This window comes from Papaver somniferum, unplaced genomic scaffold (genome assembly GCF_003573695.1).
Source record: "Papaver somniferum cultivar HN1 unplaced genomic scaffold, ASM357369v1 unplaced-scaffold_118, whole genome shotgun sequence".
NCBI lineage: Eukaryota > Viridiplantae > Streptophyta > Magnoliopsida > Ranunculales > Papaveraceae > Papaver > Papaver somniferum.
In genome coordinates this window covers 8,486,534-8,505,945 of record NW_020620825.1, presented here as the reverse complement: position 1 = coordinate 8,505,945, position 19,412 = coordinate 8,486,534, and the positions used below count along the sequence as shown (strand labels likewise).

The following is a 19,412-nucleotide window of genomic DNA, read 5'->3' as shown; positions in this document are numbered from 1 at the left end:
ACATGTCACAAACTGGGGGATGCTCATCAGGGTATTGGTCTGGCGGTTTACAGCGTGCGGCGTGCAATGCGCCCGTTACAAGAAAGTGTCATGAAGCAGGACAATTAGTGGTGGTAAAAGTAACGGTGTAAACAATTCATCTCCTTCATCATGGAAGCGTAATGTTTGACGGTTACACGAATTCACTTCCTTCATCATGGAAGCATAAAGTTGACAGTTACACGTTACCCTCTTCTTCCACCACTCAATCGTTTCCATTTCCTACGAGACCAGGGTACGTTTCAATATGGCTTGTATAAACATGCTTCACCTATTTTCACCAAAAAACAAGTTTTGGGTCGGCAACAATATATTATCTAGAAATCACCTGGTCTTTCCATTCTGCTAGCCAGTTCTACTTTCAGATACAAGTCATAAACAAACACACCTTCAGAATCAACGATTATGGTCTCAACACTCTCTTCGCTTCCCTCCCTAAGACCAACCCTTCTCCTTCACTTTGTGACCGAAGCAAGCCTGGAACGACCATTTCTTGGATTAGTCCAGGATTGTACAAATTGATCTCTCGAATCAAAAGTACTCCTGTGCAGTACATTGTTTTGGGTTTAGATTTGTTTCTCATCCACACACCCAAAATGACCAAAATTAGCAGAAATAGTTTTCACCCACAAACAATTGGCGACCATAGTGGGAGATTAATCTCTCGGTTGCAATTCCAATTTTAAAAAAATATGGTCAGTTTAAAAACATATTCTACAAATCCAAGTTCCGTTCAGAACCTGGCGAATGGCGACATTCCTTTTCTCAACGCTATATCTAATGGTGCAGCCAATGAAGAAATCCCAAGATTGGTCGAGTTGGAACGAGTCCATGAGATCCACACAAGGAACACGAACCTGATGAAAGGAAGCAATAAACAACATACTCAGTTTTCTTGTCAGATTAACGTCAAATTGGAGCGGCTCACCTGCTCCAGAAATTCTAGCGCTGGGGACTGACGCCCCGGATGATCGTCCTCAGATCAACAGTTTCACCACCAATTAGAGGCCGGTGGACCAGGAAACAGCCTCTTTGGTAGAAAGTTTATATGAACTTCTACACCTTTCAAAGGATCATCGAGCAGAGACGTCTGCTGCAATCAAATAGCACTAAACGCACGCTTGGCTCCTTCACAACCAGAGACTTCAAGAATCTCAGAGATGGCAAAAAAATGTTGAACCCTTGTTTGAGGTATGTGCCCTTCCAACGAAGTTGCAGACAGAGTATGTGGACGTATCCAACGAGAGCAAAAGGGAATGACCAAAACCAAGCATGATCAACACCCGCGGCACCGCAAACTCTACCACCAACACCAGCGGCGTAGGAAACATTCCCTCAGGCGTTATATCTTCAATCACCAAAGGCAGAGCCGTTGACGCCAACCCCAAATGGAGACAATGAGGAGTACTTTTATTACTCATGGCGTCAGTACCTTAGAAGGACGCACTTTTATAGATGAAGAGGCCCGTTTTGCTCCTGAACGTCCGTTGGAGAGGAATCAACAATCCAATTTCATCACACGTGAGGATCAGGAATGACTTCCCCAAAATCGAGATAAAAGAAATCAGCAATCCTCCTGAGTCCACAAAGACCCTCTTCCCGTCAAGAGTTGTATGATTTCTGGGGACTTTGCCCACAAAATCAAAAGAAGCTGTTTCCATCTAGGGAAGCCCTTCCCAAACCCCAACCTATCCTGCACGATTGATAGATGGAACTGGATGTCGAGTTTGACGGCAGCTGATTGACGCAGCCCCCGACTTCAACATTGTAACCGTCAAGACTCTAAGATTTGCAAGGGAAAATCAAACAGAAGAAACGTATTCTTTTCCATGAGGAGAAAACACGACTTGTCGACTAATAATATTTGAGCCGCTTCAACGTTCGCTTCAGCAGCCGCTTCAACATTCACTTCAGGAGCCGTTTCAGTATCCTCTCCAGGAGCCGAAGACGCTTCAACGCCACTTCTTATTTCCAAGGTTCGTTCATGTAGCCACCACACTCCTCCCTATCATGGATCGTGATCGCAACCAGCTAAGGTTCATAATTTTGGCCACCTTCTGTCTCATCCCGCCAAAGCTCGTGGTCGTGGGCAGTTTAACTCGCTTACACATCCAGCTAATTCCTTTGCTTGCATGGAATCCCATGCAATTCCAGCCAGCCTATTTTGTTGCCACGACAATGTAGTCTCTTATGATCACAGTTGCTGCCAAGAAACGTTACTGCTCGTTTGTTGATACCAGTCAGAGATTCACCATAGCAACAACCGTTACAAGGGTAATCCGTACTTCTCCATATTTTAGTTTCACATGGAAGAAGTAATAGAGTCACCATTACGGAGGCAAGATGGTGATATCTTTATCATGGTCAACCCACCGACCATACAAGATGGAAACATATAAACCACACTTGGGGACTGAGGATTTACACGAAATCCCTTCACTGTCAAAGCTCAGAAGACGCGGTCAACCTAAAAGTCGTAGCCACGACGAGGTCATCTTCTTTTCAAAGGATTAGCGTAAGGATATCATCACCTCTCAGCCCAGAAGGTGTGTGCAATACTTTACGAGTCCCACGACGGATCCCAAGCCTACTCAGAGGAAACAACTTCAGTAACCAAGGAGAAGTGCGACTGGGGACTTCTCATCGTGGTCCATTCCCGACAACAATCAAGCATTCAGGAGATAACTCTAGAGACGCGGCTGAAACATTTTTATTGAAGAGACGGAGGAGCCATGATTAACGACATAACTCTCTCACTGCTACCCCTTCGTTATCCAGAATTTTTCGTCCATGAGATGATTCCAAGAATCCCAGCATCACATCCAAAAGAGTAAAATAAGCTTGTATCAAATCCCATAAGCGTGGATTCAAGGCGATGCAATTAAAGTATGCTACAGTTGGGGACTGAAGCCTCCTTCAGGTTTAGAGGTTTGAACGCAGTCACCACCTTACCAGTGAATGCAGTAGAAGCACATCTTCCATGAGAAAATAGGCTCAAGATAATTACATATGGGGACTACCAACATGGGATGCTTTTCACTCCCCTCAACCAGGTTATTTCTGATTTCAACATCATCACTGTCGAAGTTTTTACGAGCCGAAGGAATTCCTCAACATGAAGCCGTACACTGCATCAAAGACTCCAAAAGCACGCTACAGAAATACATTCACATATACGGCCACGTCGTTGGATCTAACAGAAGTATAACTGGGGACTGCTCACCGCATCCCATTCCATACAACAGTTCAAAAGATGTTTCAAAGGATGTCGCTTGGAACGAATATCTTGAAGACTTGATAGCATCACATCGGCAACAGAATGCTCTCAGCTCGTCTATTTCACCCAATGGCTCCAGAGGATTTCGTCCATGCAAGCATCCACAGTATATCATCATCGCAATCAGAAAGTCCAGGCACCAGATAACCTAAAGTCAAGGATGGTGAAAAAGCGGGGGTCTCACAACATTTCGCGTAGCAATCTGTATGGACAAACTCGAATATAGTTTTAAGAGAATCAACAAGACTCAATCAATTAAAAGTATATCAACGAGTTTATATCTCTCTTCTTGATTCGATTTACTCAAGCAAGAACTGCGAGTTCAAATCAAATACAAAGAATAACTTGGATGGTACGAAAGACCAATATCCAAGGATCAATCAATATCAATCAACAACCAAAGGTCGGATTTCCAATTGATTAATTCAAACACACAACCTGTATTATTTCAATTATATAAACAAATATAATGCGGAAATAGAAATATCACAGACGCCAGAAATTTTGTTAACGAGGAAACCGCAAATGCAGAAAAATCCCGGGACCTAGTCCAGATTGAATACACACTGTATTAAGACATTACAGACACTAGCCTACTCCAAGATAACTTCAGACTGGACTGTAGTTGAACCCCAATCAGTCTCCCACTGATCCAAGGTATATTTATACTCCCTACGCCTCTGATCCCAGCAGGATACTACGCACTTGATTCCCTTAGCTGATCTCACCCACAACTAAGAGTTGATACGACCCAGAATCGCAGGCTTTGACAATAAACAAATCTGTCTCACATAGACAAGTCTATCAAAGGATCAATCTGTCTCCCACAGATAAATCCTAAAATTTTTGTTCCGTATTTCGATAATAATCAAGGTGAACAGGAACCAATTGATAATCCGGTCTTACATTCCCGAAGAATAACCTAGAGTTATCAATCACCTCACAACAATCTTAATTGTATGGTAGCGAAACAAGATGTTGCGGAATCACAAACAATGAGACGAAGATGTTTGTGATTAATTTTTATATCTTTCCTATCGGAGATATCAATCTCAAGCCAATCAATCTGATTGTACTCGTACGATATAAGATGCAAGATCAGATCACACAACTACGATAAAATTAGTATCAGTCTGGCTTCACAATCCCAATGAAGTCTTTAAGTCGTTAACCTGGTCGTAGAAGAATAAAACCAAAGGTTAAAGGAGAATCGACTCTAGCACGCAAACTAGTATAACACGTGAGGTGTGGGGATTAGTTTTGCACAATACTAGATGTCTCCTTTATATAGTCTTTCAAATCAGGGTTTGCAATCAATGTTATCTTAGTAACAAAGCACTCAATATTCACCGTTAGATGAAAACCTGATTTAGATTCAAGCTAATATTTCTCAACCGTTAGATCGAAAACTTAGCTTGTTACACACACTTGATAATGCACGCTTCTAGGTTTGTTAACCGTACCCAAACGTATGCACTTGTTGGTTCAATAATAGTTATCAAAATGGTCAGCCATATGAGCATTTCATAGCAACCATGTTCTTCTTCACCAAAACTAGTTCAAATGACTTCAAATGAACTAGTTAGAGAGTTGTTCAATTGCAAGGAAATCTCATGTACTACACAAGACACAATTGAAGCAAAGATGATTTGATTCAATGGAATCGGTTCATGAACTTTTATAGCCACGGTTTGCAAACTTTATTCCTTAGTCTTTTTAAGTTTAAGTTCGGAAATCATCTTCAGATACATAACCTTCTCAAGTTCGCAGACTAGGTTCACGGACTTAAGTTACCGAGCAGAGTTTACAAACTCCAGCAGAAATTCTCGGGTATGAGAACTTCGCCGGTTCGCGGACTAAGCTTCACGCAAGTAGTTTGTCAACTCCAGCAGAAATTCTCGGGTTTGAGAACTTCGGCAGTTCGCGGAATTGGCTCACGCCATTCTTCCGGTTCTCTTGATCAACAAAGTTCGCAAACTTTGGTTCAAGGAATAGGAATTATAAATAAATGTGTTTCCACAACAATGCTTATTTCCACCATTAGTTATGTAATCTAAACTCTCATTTCAATCATTGAAACATTCTTAGAGGATGTTATATAGTTGTTACACCATTTCTCGTCAAAGAAATTTTCAAGATGATTGAAACATATCATGACTTTCGTCACATGGTAAAGATAAACTTGATCGAAGCGAAAAGCTTACCAACACATATTTCGAGATATAGATAGGCGAGGTATATTCGACTCGAAATACCAAATGTGTATAATCCAAGTCTCTATATATATAGCATACGAATTCTTGTCTCAAAGAGTAGGAGATAGAGTAGATAGACTTTTGAGTGATAGATAAGTTCAAGTCCTTACATACCTTTTTGTCGAGAAGTTCCACCGGTTCCTTGAGTAGTTCTTCTACTTGTATGATGAATCGCCATGAGGTCCTTGAGCTCAACTACACTTTCTATTCTAGTCCGAGACTTAGCTATAATAGACTAGAAATCAATAATTATAGTTTTGATCACTAACAGTTACAAACATGCTTGAGATAGAAACACATGCGAGTTCGACCGAGCAATGCTCTAACAGATGGACCAACAACGCAACCACAATCTCCAAAATTAGCCCTGACATGATCATTTCCGAGCATATATTTCATCCATCTATCCCAAGATCGTAATGGAGTTTGGTAAATTTTGAAATCCACTGGAGAGATTAGATACTCATTCTTCTGGAGTCAAAGCCTTATTACACATTCTGGAGAAGATCGATGGTACTGTTGGGTGGATACATGCGAGAGCACCTACCTTGAGTTCTCCTGGCTTGCCTTGATGTTGATTATAACTATTGGAGACTGCTTTGTTGCCATTAATGCTCGCTCTACCACATCTAACAAATGACGGAGAGGAGCTAGATGATGCGGATGAAAGCACGGAGCCGGACGAACAACAAAAACAGATTAGGGTCGATACCCCTTTTCATACAAACGCAGTTTCTAGAGTTTGAACAGAATAAGGATTTCTTATTGCTCCATGAACAGGAATAGATGACTAGGCGCACCACACTCATACTTCATAGCCGAACAAGTAGTGTGCCAATATCTCTGCTCCATGACCGAACCAGCAGCGCGCTAGCACGAGGAACACCAGTCGCTCAATCTACAAATGCTCCATGGCTCCATCACTCCGTGGTCAAGCCAACTCTCCATGTCTTCAGCACTCCTTGGTCAAGCCAACTCTCCATGACTCCAGCATTCTATGGTTAAGTTAGCGCCAACGCTCCAGCATTCCGTGATCCATCCAACAAGCCTTCTAAGTGCCATTTCCACCGTTCCACGGACTGAAGCCATTAGCGCCACCATCACCATTTGGAGCCAAAGTTCCAGCACTATCATCACCGCTTGGTATCCAAAGTTCCAACGCTATCATCACCGCTTGGAAGCCAAAGTTCCAGCGCTATCATCACCGCTTTCCAAAGTTCCAGCGCTATCATCACCGCTTGGAATCCAAAGTTCCAGTTCCATCATCACCGTTTGGTAGCTAAAGTTACAGCGCCATATTTTCACCATTCCACGGACTGAAGCCAGTTTCCACCATTCCATGGACTGAAACCAGTTTCCACCATTTCATGGACTGAAGCCGGTTTCCACCATTCCATGGACTGAAGCTAGACTTCACCATTCCATGACCTAGATAGCGTCATCTTATCCGTTCAAGGCAGCGCCATCTCCACCAGCCAAGGAAGCGCCATCTTGGCTGTTCAAAGCAGCGCCATCCACCGTTCCACGAATCAGGAGCCAGCCGTGCCATCTCTGCTTCTCCGTGACCTAGCCAGCCAAGTGCCATCCACCGCTCCACGGACCTAGCCAACAACACCGCTTCACGGACCTAGCCAATAGCGCTTCTACGCGGATCTAACCAACAGCACCATTCCATGGATGTATCCAAGAAAGCATCGCCGTCCATCATTCATCCATCATTCAAAGCCAACAGCGCCATCTACCTTTCCTAGCCAGCCAACACCCGTTTCGCGGACCAATTTGCAGTTCCACCTCTGTCGATTAGTAGCCAAAGTTGCAGTGCTGAGGCCAGCACCCCATGGCCAATCCAAATTTATGCGAAGCCGCCGATGCAAGGATAACAGGTTCTTCGTCCCTCCTGACAAAGGTTAGCCAAATCTTCCTGAAAATCTCTTCGTGACTCGTTTCGATTTTATCCTCGTCTGTCACCATCTCATGCTTACCCCGCAACAATGCCACTGTTCCGAGCTAAGCAGTGGACTTAATGTTGATGGTGGTTTTTAGCTTAGGGTTAAAATCATAAAACCTTGCATCCAATGTGATGTCACTCTGTAAGGAAATAGAGCCACGTGCGCTAACCTCTCCAGTGGAATATTTATTGAGCCGTTCAATATATTTACATGAAATTTATCCAGACTGTCGAATGTAGCAACCATCCCAGATGTTCTGTAAATTTCGGCGCCTTTCATATAATCACTCAATATAAGTTCCTTTGAATGCATTCTATGCTATGTTCCCCGGCTGAACCCTTAATGTTGATATGGCATGACGATTTGTGTTCACTCGCAGCAGAGTAGCACGAATCTCCAAGTATCAAGGATATGTTCCCCGGCTGAACCCTTAATGTTGATATGGCATGACGATTTGTATTCACTCGCAGCAGAGTAGTATGAATTTCCAAGTATCAAGGATAAGTCTTTACATAAGGTATTCAAATCAGAAAAGCATGCTGCTCTCTGACAATGAACTTAAAAGAACTTTGTGTCCACACATAGAATTCAGTCAATTGCTCTGACTAACTTGCAGAAGTTAGGGTTTCCCGCCTCGTGCAGTATACCAGACCTTGCTTGTCAAAAATTAAGCCTAGGTAAACTAGGTAATTAATCCGCCATGGATTAGCAGGTCCAAAACCTCGCCCAGAATCAGAAAAACAGGGAGCCGCTGCAGCAAAGGGAGGCGTGGCCATGCCTTAGGCCAGCTGGCGCCACTTGCCATTGGCCACGCCCCATCCTAAACCGGCCCTATTTCCCTCGACCAATCAGGTCGCTTTAAACTCTACACGCGCACATAAGTTGTGGTTGGGCCCATACATGCCGACCCCACTTCCCATCGACCAATTAGATCGCTCTAAAACCGCCACACTCTCGCCAGAAATTTAGCCACGCCCATGCTTGGCCGACCCTCTTTTAAATCGACCAATCAGGTCGCTCAAAAGCCGTCACACTTTCACCAGAAGTGTAGCCGCGCCTTATTTTTGGCCGCCCCCCCTTTTTTGGCCAATCAAGTTGCTCTAAACTTTCCACCATACATTAAAGGCCAAACGCACCCTGTCGCGCCACCATACTAACTGGCAATCCAAACGCACCATGTCACAACAACATATTGATCGGCATGCCAACATGCCACTCTGCCGAGGTAACATGCCAACATGCCACTCTGTCGCGATAACATGCCACTCAGCCGCGGTAACATGCCAACATGCCACTCCGTGGAAACCTGCCATAAATAGCCACCCATGGCAATACCTACTCCTGTGGCCGTTTCCACACTATGTCCTTGCCATAGTTCCTTTGGCATAGCCATGGCGTCATTTGCACAAAAGTAATCGCCATGCCACGGCCGCATGCCGCATGCACTAATTAGGGTTTCGAAATGCCAAACCCTAATTTGGGCAATGTTGCCACACCACATGTGGGTCCAATACCACGGCGCCAAAACCAAGCCTTGGCCACGCTTCCAAGACCTAATTCTTCCACGGCGACAAAACCAAGCCTTGGCCACGCCGCCAAGCCCTAACTATTACCACGGCGCCAAAACCAAGACTTGACCACGCCACCAAGCCCTAATTCTTCCACGGCGCTAAAACCAAGCCTTGGCCACGCCGCCAAGCCCTAATTCTTAACACGGCGCCAAAACCAAGCCTTGGCCACGCCGCCAAGCCCTAATTATTACCACGACGCCAAAACCAAGCCTTGGCCACGCCGCCAAGACCTAATTCTTACCACGGCGCCAAATCCTAGCCTTGGCCACGCTGCTAAGCCTTAACTTTGGCCACGACGCCAAATCCTAGTTTTGGCCATGCTACAACGCCACGGCTACGGCACTAGCATGTCGCTATGCTAATGTTGCCACTTTGCTATACAACGAGATATGGCCATAATCAATGGTCATCCTTTCTCATGAGATGCAATCTCAGCCATCCAAGTTCACCACAGAATTCACATACTCGTGGAAAGTTTCGGGCGACCAACTGCCTAAATCTATTGGTCATGGCTACATCAGGCGCCACTTGCATCAACGTGCCACTGGCATGCGCGAGCCATGCCAACCATGCCATATTACCATTGGCGTACACCAAGATGCCACTGCGCCATTATCAGGCGCCAATACAAGGTAGCCATAATCAACGTCTACCCTCCTTCATGAGATGCGATCTCGGCCACCGAAGTTCGCCACCGAACTGACAAACTTGTGGCAAGTTTTAGGCGAACTACCAAAACGAGCCTAATAGCTTTACATGTTATTTTCCTGCGGTAAGTCCCTTGACTTTGACTTTCCACACGTAGCAAAGTGCTACATGTTTTCCATGAAAACACTCGAGACATCAAACATGTCACAAACTAGGGGATGCTCATCAGGGTACTGGTCTGGCGGTTTACAGCGTGCGGCGTGCAATGTGCCCGTTACAAGAAAGTGTCATGAAGCGGGACAATTAGTGGTGGTAAAAGTAACGGTGTAAACAATTCATTTCCTTCATCATGGAAGCGTTTTGACGGTTACACGAATTCACTTCCTTCATCATGGAAGCATAACCTTTGACAGTTACATGTTACTCTCTTCTTCCACCACTAAATCGTATCCACTTCCTACGATACCAGGGTACGTTTCAATATGGCTTGTATAAATAGGCTTCACCTATTTTCACCAAACAACAATTTTTGGGTCGGCAACAACATAGTATCTAGAAATCTCCTGGCAGCTTTCCATTTTTCTAGCCAGTTCTACTTTCAGATACAAGTCATAAACAACCACACCTTCAGAATCAACGATTCTGGTCTCAACACTCTCTTCGCTTCCCTCCCTAAGACCAACCCTTCTCCTTCACTTTGTGACCGAAGCAATCCTGGAACATCCATTTCTTGGTTTAGGCCAGGATTTTACAGATTGATCTCTCGAATCAAAAGTACTCCCGTGCAGTACATTGTTTTGGGTTTAGATTTGTTTCTCATCCACACACCCAAAATTACCAAAATCAGCAGAAACAGTTTTCACCCACAAACACCTAATAACTTTCTAGCTAACCTATACGAAGTTGACTCTAGTAAATAATCAAGCAACTCTTTAAATGAGTTTTGATTCACTAAAATATGACAATCAAACTTGACAAACCAACGCTTGGTGGGTTCAACCGAGCTATGCTCTAACAAACTTTGTCTCTTCAAGAATTGTTGATAAGTGAAAGTGGGAATACCTGCAATGCCACTCAATGCCTCTGTTAGAATTATTATAGTTTACGTATTAGTCAAGAATAGTCTTTATATATGATTAGCAACTAAGATTAGAACTAAGATTGGAGATTCAAGCAAACACGTTCTCTATTTAGATGAAACACTGGTTAGGGTTTCAATTAAACATGTGAAAATTAGTCTTGAAAACACAATAGAAGAATATACACTATGGTCCGGCTACGGAACCGTATATAATGATTGTTTGGTTTGAAAAATATGCCATGTGAACAATAAGCAATTTGATGTTCATTTAAACAACTAAGGATTTAATCATCATGCACATACATAAGTGTTTAAGTGATCAATGCAGTCTTAGAAGTATTCAAGAGAGTCATAGCAATGTTAAGCATATTTGTTTTTTTAAATAAGTCTTTGAGCATCTGCTAAATTCTACTGGGACTGTAAGTGAAAAGGTTTCGTTAACCGTAAGGTTTTTCATGAGTCAGGGTGCTACGGTTCGTGAACCGAGTTTGCCAACCCTACAAGAATCTCTAACTTAGATGGCTACGGTTAGTGAACCAGGTTCGCCGACTGCTAGCATTTTATACCAACTTTAAAAAAAAATCATTTCTCCATGGTTCGTGAATTGTCCCCAACTGAACTTACGATTTGTGAACTGGTTCACCAACCTTCCTTATATTTCTGAAACTTAGATACCTACGGTTCGCGAAGTGGTTTGCCAACCTACCTTGAGCAGAAATATCAGAAGTTCTAAATTTCTCTCTTTTGGTGGTTGAAATATTCCCAAGTGATAAACCATTTGTATGAGCAATTTACAATTGATCCACAAATTAATTCAAAAACAATAACTTGTTTCGAACTAATACTGTTAAGGACCGTTGAACATCTATGCTGGAATCATATTTCGAGATTTTTAACAAGACAAGCTTGACTCGAAATTTCTTCTTTGTAAATCTGATAGAAGTCATAGGATATAGAGTGTGTTTTTTTCTTACTGACTCGGCGTATTAATCTGACTCGACCCCCGACTCAGTTCGAGTCAGATATCAGACCGTTTGTTTTTTATTTTGAGTCAGATCTGATTCACGATCTGGCTCAGACCTAACCCCTGACTCGGACTCATTTGAGTCAGGGAATAAAATGCCCCTGACTCATGGGACCAAGCCACTGACTCACATATTTTTGAGTCAGATGAGTCAGATCTAACTCAAAAACAAACATATGGATTCATATCTAGATGAGCCAGGCGACATCAGTAAGATCCAGATGAGTCAGATTCAGACGACTCAGATGAGTTAGGAAAAAACAAACAAGGTGATAATCTCAACATATAATATGGTAATATAGTGAGTAAAATAAAATGGTTCAGTCTTCACATACCTGATGCAAAAGTTCTCCAACTTTCTTTGCCGATCTTCAGTCTTTGAGGGTGATGTGTGATACTCAACTACCAAATTCTAACCTAGTCCGAGACTTAACTTAGTAGACTAGAAATGAAAATAGTTTTTTAATCATCTAATACTAGCAACAAGCTTGAGATACCAAGACTTGTGGATTCAACCGAGCATTTCTCTAACATAAAGATAAATAATATAATATTGAAAAGGAAAAACACAAGACACCAGAAGTTTTGTTAACGAGGAAAACTGCACCTGCGGAAAACCCAGGGACCTCGTCCAGACTTGAACACCACACTATGTTAAACCCCTACAGACATTAAACTACTACCAGACTGCGAACCAGAATGCAGTTGAGACTTAACCCTCCAAGTAATTCAGCTACTGTCGTGTTCATTACATCTCTTGAACCTTATTCGACGCACTTGATTCTGTAAGATGACGTCCTTTACAACCTAAGAGTTGCTTCAACCTCATTGAAGATTTTTGATACCAATCTTCCTCTAACAGACAATCCTGTTTGATTTCCCTTTTGATTTGAAGTCTAGGTTAGGAAATCTGTTTGCAGTAGACAAAGTCCAGCAAACCTCACGGATCAGGAACACTTACACTCAGTTATCTGAAAAACCTGGATTACTATCCACCTCTCAAGAACAAGCCAAACAAATCAAAAAAGAGTTTAGATATCTATCTTGAGGAATGACAAAGTCTGGGTCAAAAAGAACTTTGCGATTTTTATCTATCTTGTTCCTAATATGAGATTACGAAAACCTCAAAGATTAATAAGAACAAGGTCCGGATACACGAACTATCAGGTAAAAGATAGTCCGAGCGGGCTTCAGGAATCCCTAAGTGAAGTCTCAAAAGTCGTAACCTAATTATGTTTCTCAGAGGAAACCTGGGTTATAAAGGACGACTCTAGCAAGAAACTAGGACACAAGTGTGTCGGGGGTTAAGAATTCATGTTGGATGAGTCTTTCTATTTACTAATTTTCAAGCCTTTACGCAGTCGAGACAGTTAGAGATCCAAGCCAATACTTTCTAAATTTAGATGGAATTCTTATTAGGAATTCATGTAAGCATGTAAGAAGTCTGTTTTGAAATTATAGAGAAGAATATGCACTATGGTCCTGGGTTCTGGAACCATGCACAATCATGGTTCACGTTGGCAAGTATGCCTATCGAACTTACAAACATAAGTGGTGATCAATAACAGTCATGACTTAAACTATGATCCATAAGCTCAAGAGATTTTGTAAAAAAATTTATTTTAGAAGTGTCTATGAGAGTTGTAGCAATGGCGAACTTATTTGTAAAACATTTTGTGAGGTTCCGCTTAAATCAGAACTGGGTAGGTACGTACAAGGTATGCATACCTATGAATAGTCCATGAACCCAGGCTCCAAGGGTACGCGTATCGTGTATGCATACCTTTGGCAGTTCGAAAATTCAGATCCCAGGGTTTCTCTACCTTCCTTTCATTTCCGAACTAAGATCAACAAGGTACGCGTGCTGGGTATGCATACCTATCCCATCGCAGAATTCAGATGTCCTGAAAACTCTCTTTATACGATTTAACATTCCCAATAGTCATAGATAATAAATATCATTGTTTGGGAAATTCCTAAATGATCAACTTGAAATAAAACTAGTTCATGAAAAATAAATTGCTCTTAACCAAGATTGTTAAGGATCTAAGAACATCCATTTCTTAAATCATTTTCGAGAGATTTATCACGAGAAGCTTGACTCGAAAATTGTTCTTTGCAATATTAAATCTACTAAAATCATACGACATAGTATCATATAATGGAATAGTAAATGCCATGAATAAATATGATGTACCAGTCTTTACATACATTTTTGTTGATGAAATTCTTGCAAATGTCTTCATTTGTTTTTCAGGCTTCATTCTTCGAGGGTTATTCTGTGATGTCTGATACTCAACTGCCATACTCTAATCTTAGTTCGAGAATTTACTTTAGTATACTAGGAATCAAGACATAGTTGTGTGCAACATTGACAACTAGCTTTATATAACAAAACTTGAGAATTCGATGTAGTAGTGTTCTAACACTTATATCGGAAGATATTGACTATGGATAAACAAGAACGTGTATTGAAGATAACTATATAGTTAAATCTAAACAACCATAAACAAAGAAAACTAAATAAGTCTAATTTTTAGTTTCCTTCCAACAGTACTACTAGAGCTTCTTGATCCCGAAGAAGTCTTTAAACAAGTTAATCAACATTTCACCCAAAGTAAATCAGTTTACTAACTTCTATGAACTAAAGTAGATGACAATCTACAACATCTACCAAGAAATGATAGTTGGGATATTCTGGAGCCGAATGCCGAGATAGAGCTCATAGTTTAAGCATAAAAGACATGGATTACATGTAGGAATAATCGTTAGACAATAAGCGCATAAGAGCTGAGTTCAGAGTTGAAAGCTAAGAGAAAGATGAAGGCAACCTACAAGTCGATATAGTTAAAAGTCCAAATTAGCAAAAGGCGTGAAATTAGAAATAAATGAGTTCATGGAACTGCCTACGAGGCAGTTCTATGAAGATCATGCTTTCATTGTGTAAATCCTTATGTTCATGATTGTGTATAGCCAGAAAGGGTCACATCAAGAAGAATGATTAATATAAAATATATTTTATACTTGACTCTACAAATTAATATCTATTAATCGATCTAGTAGATTAGCAGGAAACTCTAACTCATCCTGATCGGTCATCTCCAATAAATAACTGAATTAGATTGATTGATCTGTGATTGTGATTCCGACTAAAGAACTATAATCATATATTATGAACTAGAGACATTTTTCATTGGCACTGACTAAGATTATTAGATTTTTTTTCCAACCATCATTTAAGTCTTTAATCATGATTGCTTGATATAACTAAATGATTGGTGGATCTTGGAGAAAAAATGGATATATATACTAGTTTAAGCAAAATTCATGATCAAATATCTAAAATTATTAATATTTGATTGATAGATACATCTAAAATGATTGACTTGACGATTTTTGATAATGAGAACACTTGATTATCAATGGTTTATATGTGAAACATGAGGATTTCTTGAAAAATGATCATCTTGATCTAATTTAACTGAATTACTATTTACTTGATGGAAATGGAAATGGAGAAACATTAAAGATCTTATTTTCTGATCATGATTCATTATCATATTTTAAAGAATCGAAAGTTTTCATAGTGATTTTCATGTATGATCATCATTGTCACCGATTTCAAGGAAGCTCTCCTCATGATACATAACTTACATGTTTTTCGGCATGACTAGTTACCTAAATCTTAATGACACATGATTGACTATTTAGATTTGTTGTTAAAACTACAAAATCTTCATATGTGGACCTTTTAGAATTTCATATCTGACATGTTATTGGTATAACCGGCATAGTATAACCATGTCGGTTTATTTTCGTAAATCGATTTATTTCCAACTATAGATATCGGTTAAATTGTTTTCTTTTCAAACCAATTAGTGAAATCGATTTACTTTTCGCTACGGATATCGCTTAAATTATTTTCTCTTCAAATTAATGGGTAGTTGGACTTGAAAATATTTAAACAAATTTCAAAAAATTTCAATATGAGAAGATTTGGATAAGAGATTGATCATCTGTTTTTCGATAGGAAATCATTGGAGTTACAATATTTTGAATAAAAATATTGTCGTTGCTGAGTTTTTTTACGGAAGTGCCACAACTACCGAGTTCTTTTTCCGCAAAAAATCCCAACAGGAATCGGATGGTTTATGGGTGTGATCTGGTTTATGGGTGTGATCCCGACATGAATCGGATGCTTTATGGGTGTGCTCTCTGCATTCGAATTATCAATGGCAAAAATAGGTCCCAACTATTTGTTTCAATCGAGATTTCCCGTCAGGATTTTGGGTCGGTAAGAGCAACTGCAGTGGTGCGATCAAAACCAAAGATCAAAAAAAAGATCAAATTTTGGGTTTAGTCCGTGTTGTCACGTAACGGTCCCGATTAAAATTTGGTCGCGCGTAATTTAAATCTCCGCCCCAAAAAAATTTCATCGGGCGTATCTCAAATGTCCGCCCAATCAATCACCAGGCGTACTTTAAATTTACGCCTGTCAACAGGCGTACTTTAAGTTTACGCCTCATTTTTTTTTTTTTTAATTTGAATTTTCATCGGGCGTAATTTAAATCTCCGCCCGTTAACGCGCGTACTTTAAATTTACGCCCAACAACAAGCGTACTTTAAATTTACGCCCGACTATATTAGGATTTGGTATTTGGTCGCGACCAAATATGGTCTGGAATTTGATCTTTGGCTGGGATTTGATCTTTACTCCGTCCCACTGCGTCACGATCTCATCCCAAATTTTTGGTTATACTCGCCCACTGTGGATGCTCTAAGGCTAGCATTTGCCATGGCCCACGGGCGTAAAACCTTTTGAATGTTATTTGATCTAATTTTTATGCTCAAAAAAAAAAAAAAAATCACAGCAGTTTCCGCTTCAAGCTAGAACCGATTTAGCAGGTGATTGGTTCTTAAGGAAAATTAGCAGGGCCTGCCACTGACTTCCACGTGGGGTGAACGTGGCGAACCATTACAGATGGTAAGAAGAATTCGTTGTTCATGTTCCCGCTTTCAAAGCAAAGCGGGAAAACAGGGTCCAAACAGAAAATAATAGGTATATAATGGTATATGCCTTTGATCCTCTCTGTTACAAAGCTTTTGTTAGCTTTTAGAAAGAAGAACAAGAAATGGGGAGATCAATGGAATACCTGGCGATGAAAACTGATCAAGTTCCACGTCCTTCATCGGCAGAAGAATTGCTCAGTTCGGATTTGCAGGAGCTGCGTATTGCTGCTAAGAAACTTGCTAATGATGCTATCAAGTTGGGAGGTGTTGGATTTGGCACTGGCTTTATCAAATGGATGGCTTCTTTTGCTGCTATGTAAGTCTGTCTCAAAGTTAATTAGCTGGCTAGTTGATACAGTGTAACATTTTAGGACATCATCCTATACACGCGACATATTTTTAGGCTACGTTGAAAGACTGTGGCAAAACATGTCTTTTAGTTTGCATGGATTAAAGTATATTGTATGGTATGGCAGCTATCTGTTGATACTGGATCGAACTAACTGGAAGACAAACATGCTCACATCCTTATTAGTGCCTTACATTTTCTTTAGTCTTCCACATGGAATTTTCGGTATGCTAAGGTCAGTTGTTGATCTATTCAATTATTTATTTTTTGATAAATACACTTGTTTTTCACTGATATTGTACACGTATGATATTTGTACTCGTTGAACTGGGTACCTTGCATATATCATTTAACAGGGGAGAGGTCGGAAAATGGATCGCATTTGTTGCAGTTGTATTAAAACTCTTCTTCCCGCGCCATTTCCCGGGTATACACATTGTCATTGACGTACTAGTAGACTATACATTGAGCACAGACTGACATACTGGATTAATTGATCAGTGGTCTTTCAATTATCTTGTTTACAGATTGGCTGGAGATGCCTGGATCGTTGATTCTTCTATTGACGGTAGCTCCTGGATTTTTCGCAGTCACATTGAGAGGGAATTGGATAGGGATAATGATATGCCTAGTGATTGGGTGCTACCTGCTTCAAGAACACATTAGGGCAACTGGTGGCTTCCGAAACTCCTTCACACAGAGTCATGGTATCTCCAACACGATGGGTATCATTCTTTTATTGGTTTATCCTGTCTGGGCTCTTGTACTCCACTTCCTATAAGTCTTTCTCTCTCTGTTGCCGTTTTCTATTTGGGCTAGATTTTGTATGGGGGTCGTCGATGAAAAACTTTTGATCTTCAACCTAATAAAGATTTAGGATCACTGTCTGGTTTCATCTTTGACTCCATCAGATTATGGAAGGTTGTGAGATCTAACTTTCATCATATATACTGCCATGCAATCCTACTGCATACTACCGAGCAGGGGTGAGAATACGATAAGTAGATACATTAGATAGTGTAATTTATGACCAAAAACCGGACAATGACAGAGTTGTCAAATAAGAACAGATCCAGGTGAGCTTATTTTTATTTTTCTTCCGGGACTAACATTAATAACAAAGCCTAAAATGAAAAATATGAAAAAATTTTAAAAATAAAATGTAATAGAACTGGACCCAGGGGCGGAGGCACAGGTTGACGAAACCTGGCTGTAGCCCCTCAAAATTTTAGGAATCTTGACCAAGCAAGGTAGTTAACCTATTAACCAACAATATTTGGGCATTTAGTCCACCTGATCCTACAATTTAGCCCACTAAGTTGTTAAATTTAGTCCACCTAGTTTAAGTCTATCAAGTGAAACTCCAAGTTATCTTGCTGGCCAGTCGCAATTTTAGCAATTCTAGTTGTGTAACTTTAAAATGCTAAGAAGAATTGAATAAGAGAAGGAAAGAAGCATAATTACAGTAGGTATTCGGTAATCAAGATAAGTATTCCATAGCGGTAATGTCTATTTGGTGTATACATGTTAAAAATGCTTACTAAGTATCCATTAGTGGCTGCTTACAAGTTAAAAAATGCTTAGTAAATATTCATCAGTGGCTGCTAACAAGTTAAAATGTTTACTAAGTAGTCATCAACGACCTAAAAGAGGAAAGATTATGTTGCCTAGGTGCTAAAAGGCCCCCAAAATTTTTTGCGTCCTGCAGCCGCAACACGCTCATTGTTGGACGATTTTTTTTAGCCCCCCCCCATCCAAATTCTTGCCTCCGCCACTGACTGGACCAGAGGGCTAACGGGGCTAAATCCTAGGTTAGCCTCACCCAGCCCGACTATTGAGATTTTATAGTAGAAATTGACGTTTAATTCCATATTAGCTGGGTTTTAGACATTTTAGTCCTGTCTCTTCAAGCCCAGTACTAGGAGATCTAAATATGCAAAATTTGGTACGAGTTAATCCGTTTACCAACGATTCAGTCTAAAAATGTTTTTTTATGATGGCAAAAATAACCCTCGGTACAAAATCGCGTTAGATTTTTTCTCTAAAATATTTCATAGTCCAGAGCTTCGCAGCTAAAATCCATCTCTTATTTTAGATCAATTATCCTTTCGAATTTCTTTGATTTCAATCTCGATTTCTTGTCTATCTCGATCTAGTTTTCTATGAAACCCTAAATCTCAATCTCTTGTCATTCTCGATCTAGATTCTC

General features: G+C 40.6%; 1 protein-coding gene across 1 annotated transcript; it reads left to right on the top strand.

The window, feature by feature from the left end:
- The first annotated feature begins 16,955 nt into the window (after nt 1-16,955).
- On the top strand, nt 16,956-18,182 carry LOC113330326 (cold-regulated 413 plasma membrane protein 2-like). Its single transcript, XM_026577143.1, has 4 exons — nt 16,956-17,170; nt 17,331-17,438; nt 17,560-17,630; nt 17,731-18,182. Exons 1-4 carry the CDS (start codon nt 16,977-16,979, stop codon nt 17,982-17,984), a joined length of 627 nt encoding a protein of 208 aa, XP_026432928.1. The 5' UTR covers nt 16,956-16,976; the 3' UTR covers nt 17,985-18,182.
- Nucleotides 18,183-19,412: the final 1,230 nt, after the last annotated feature.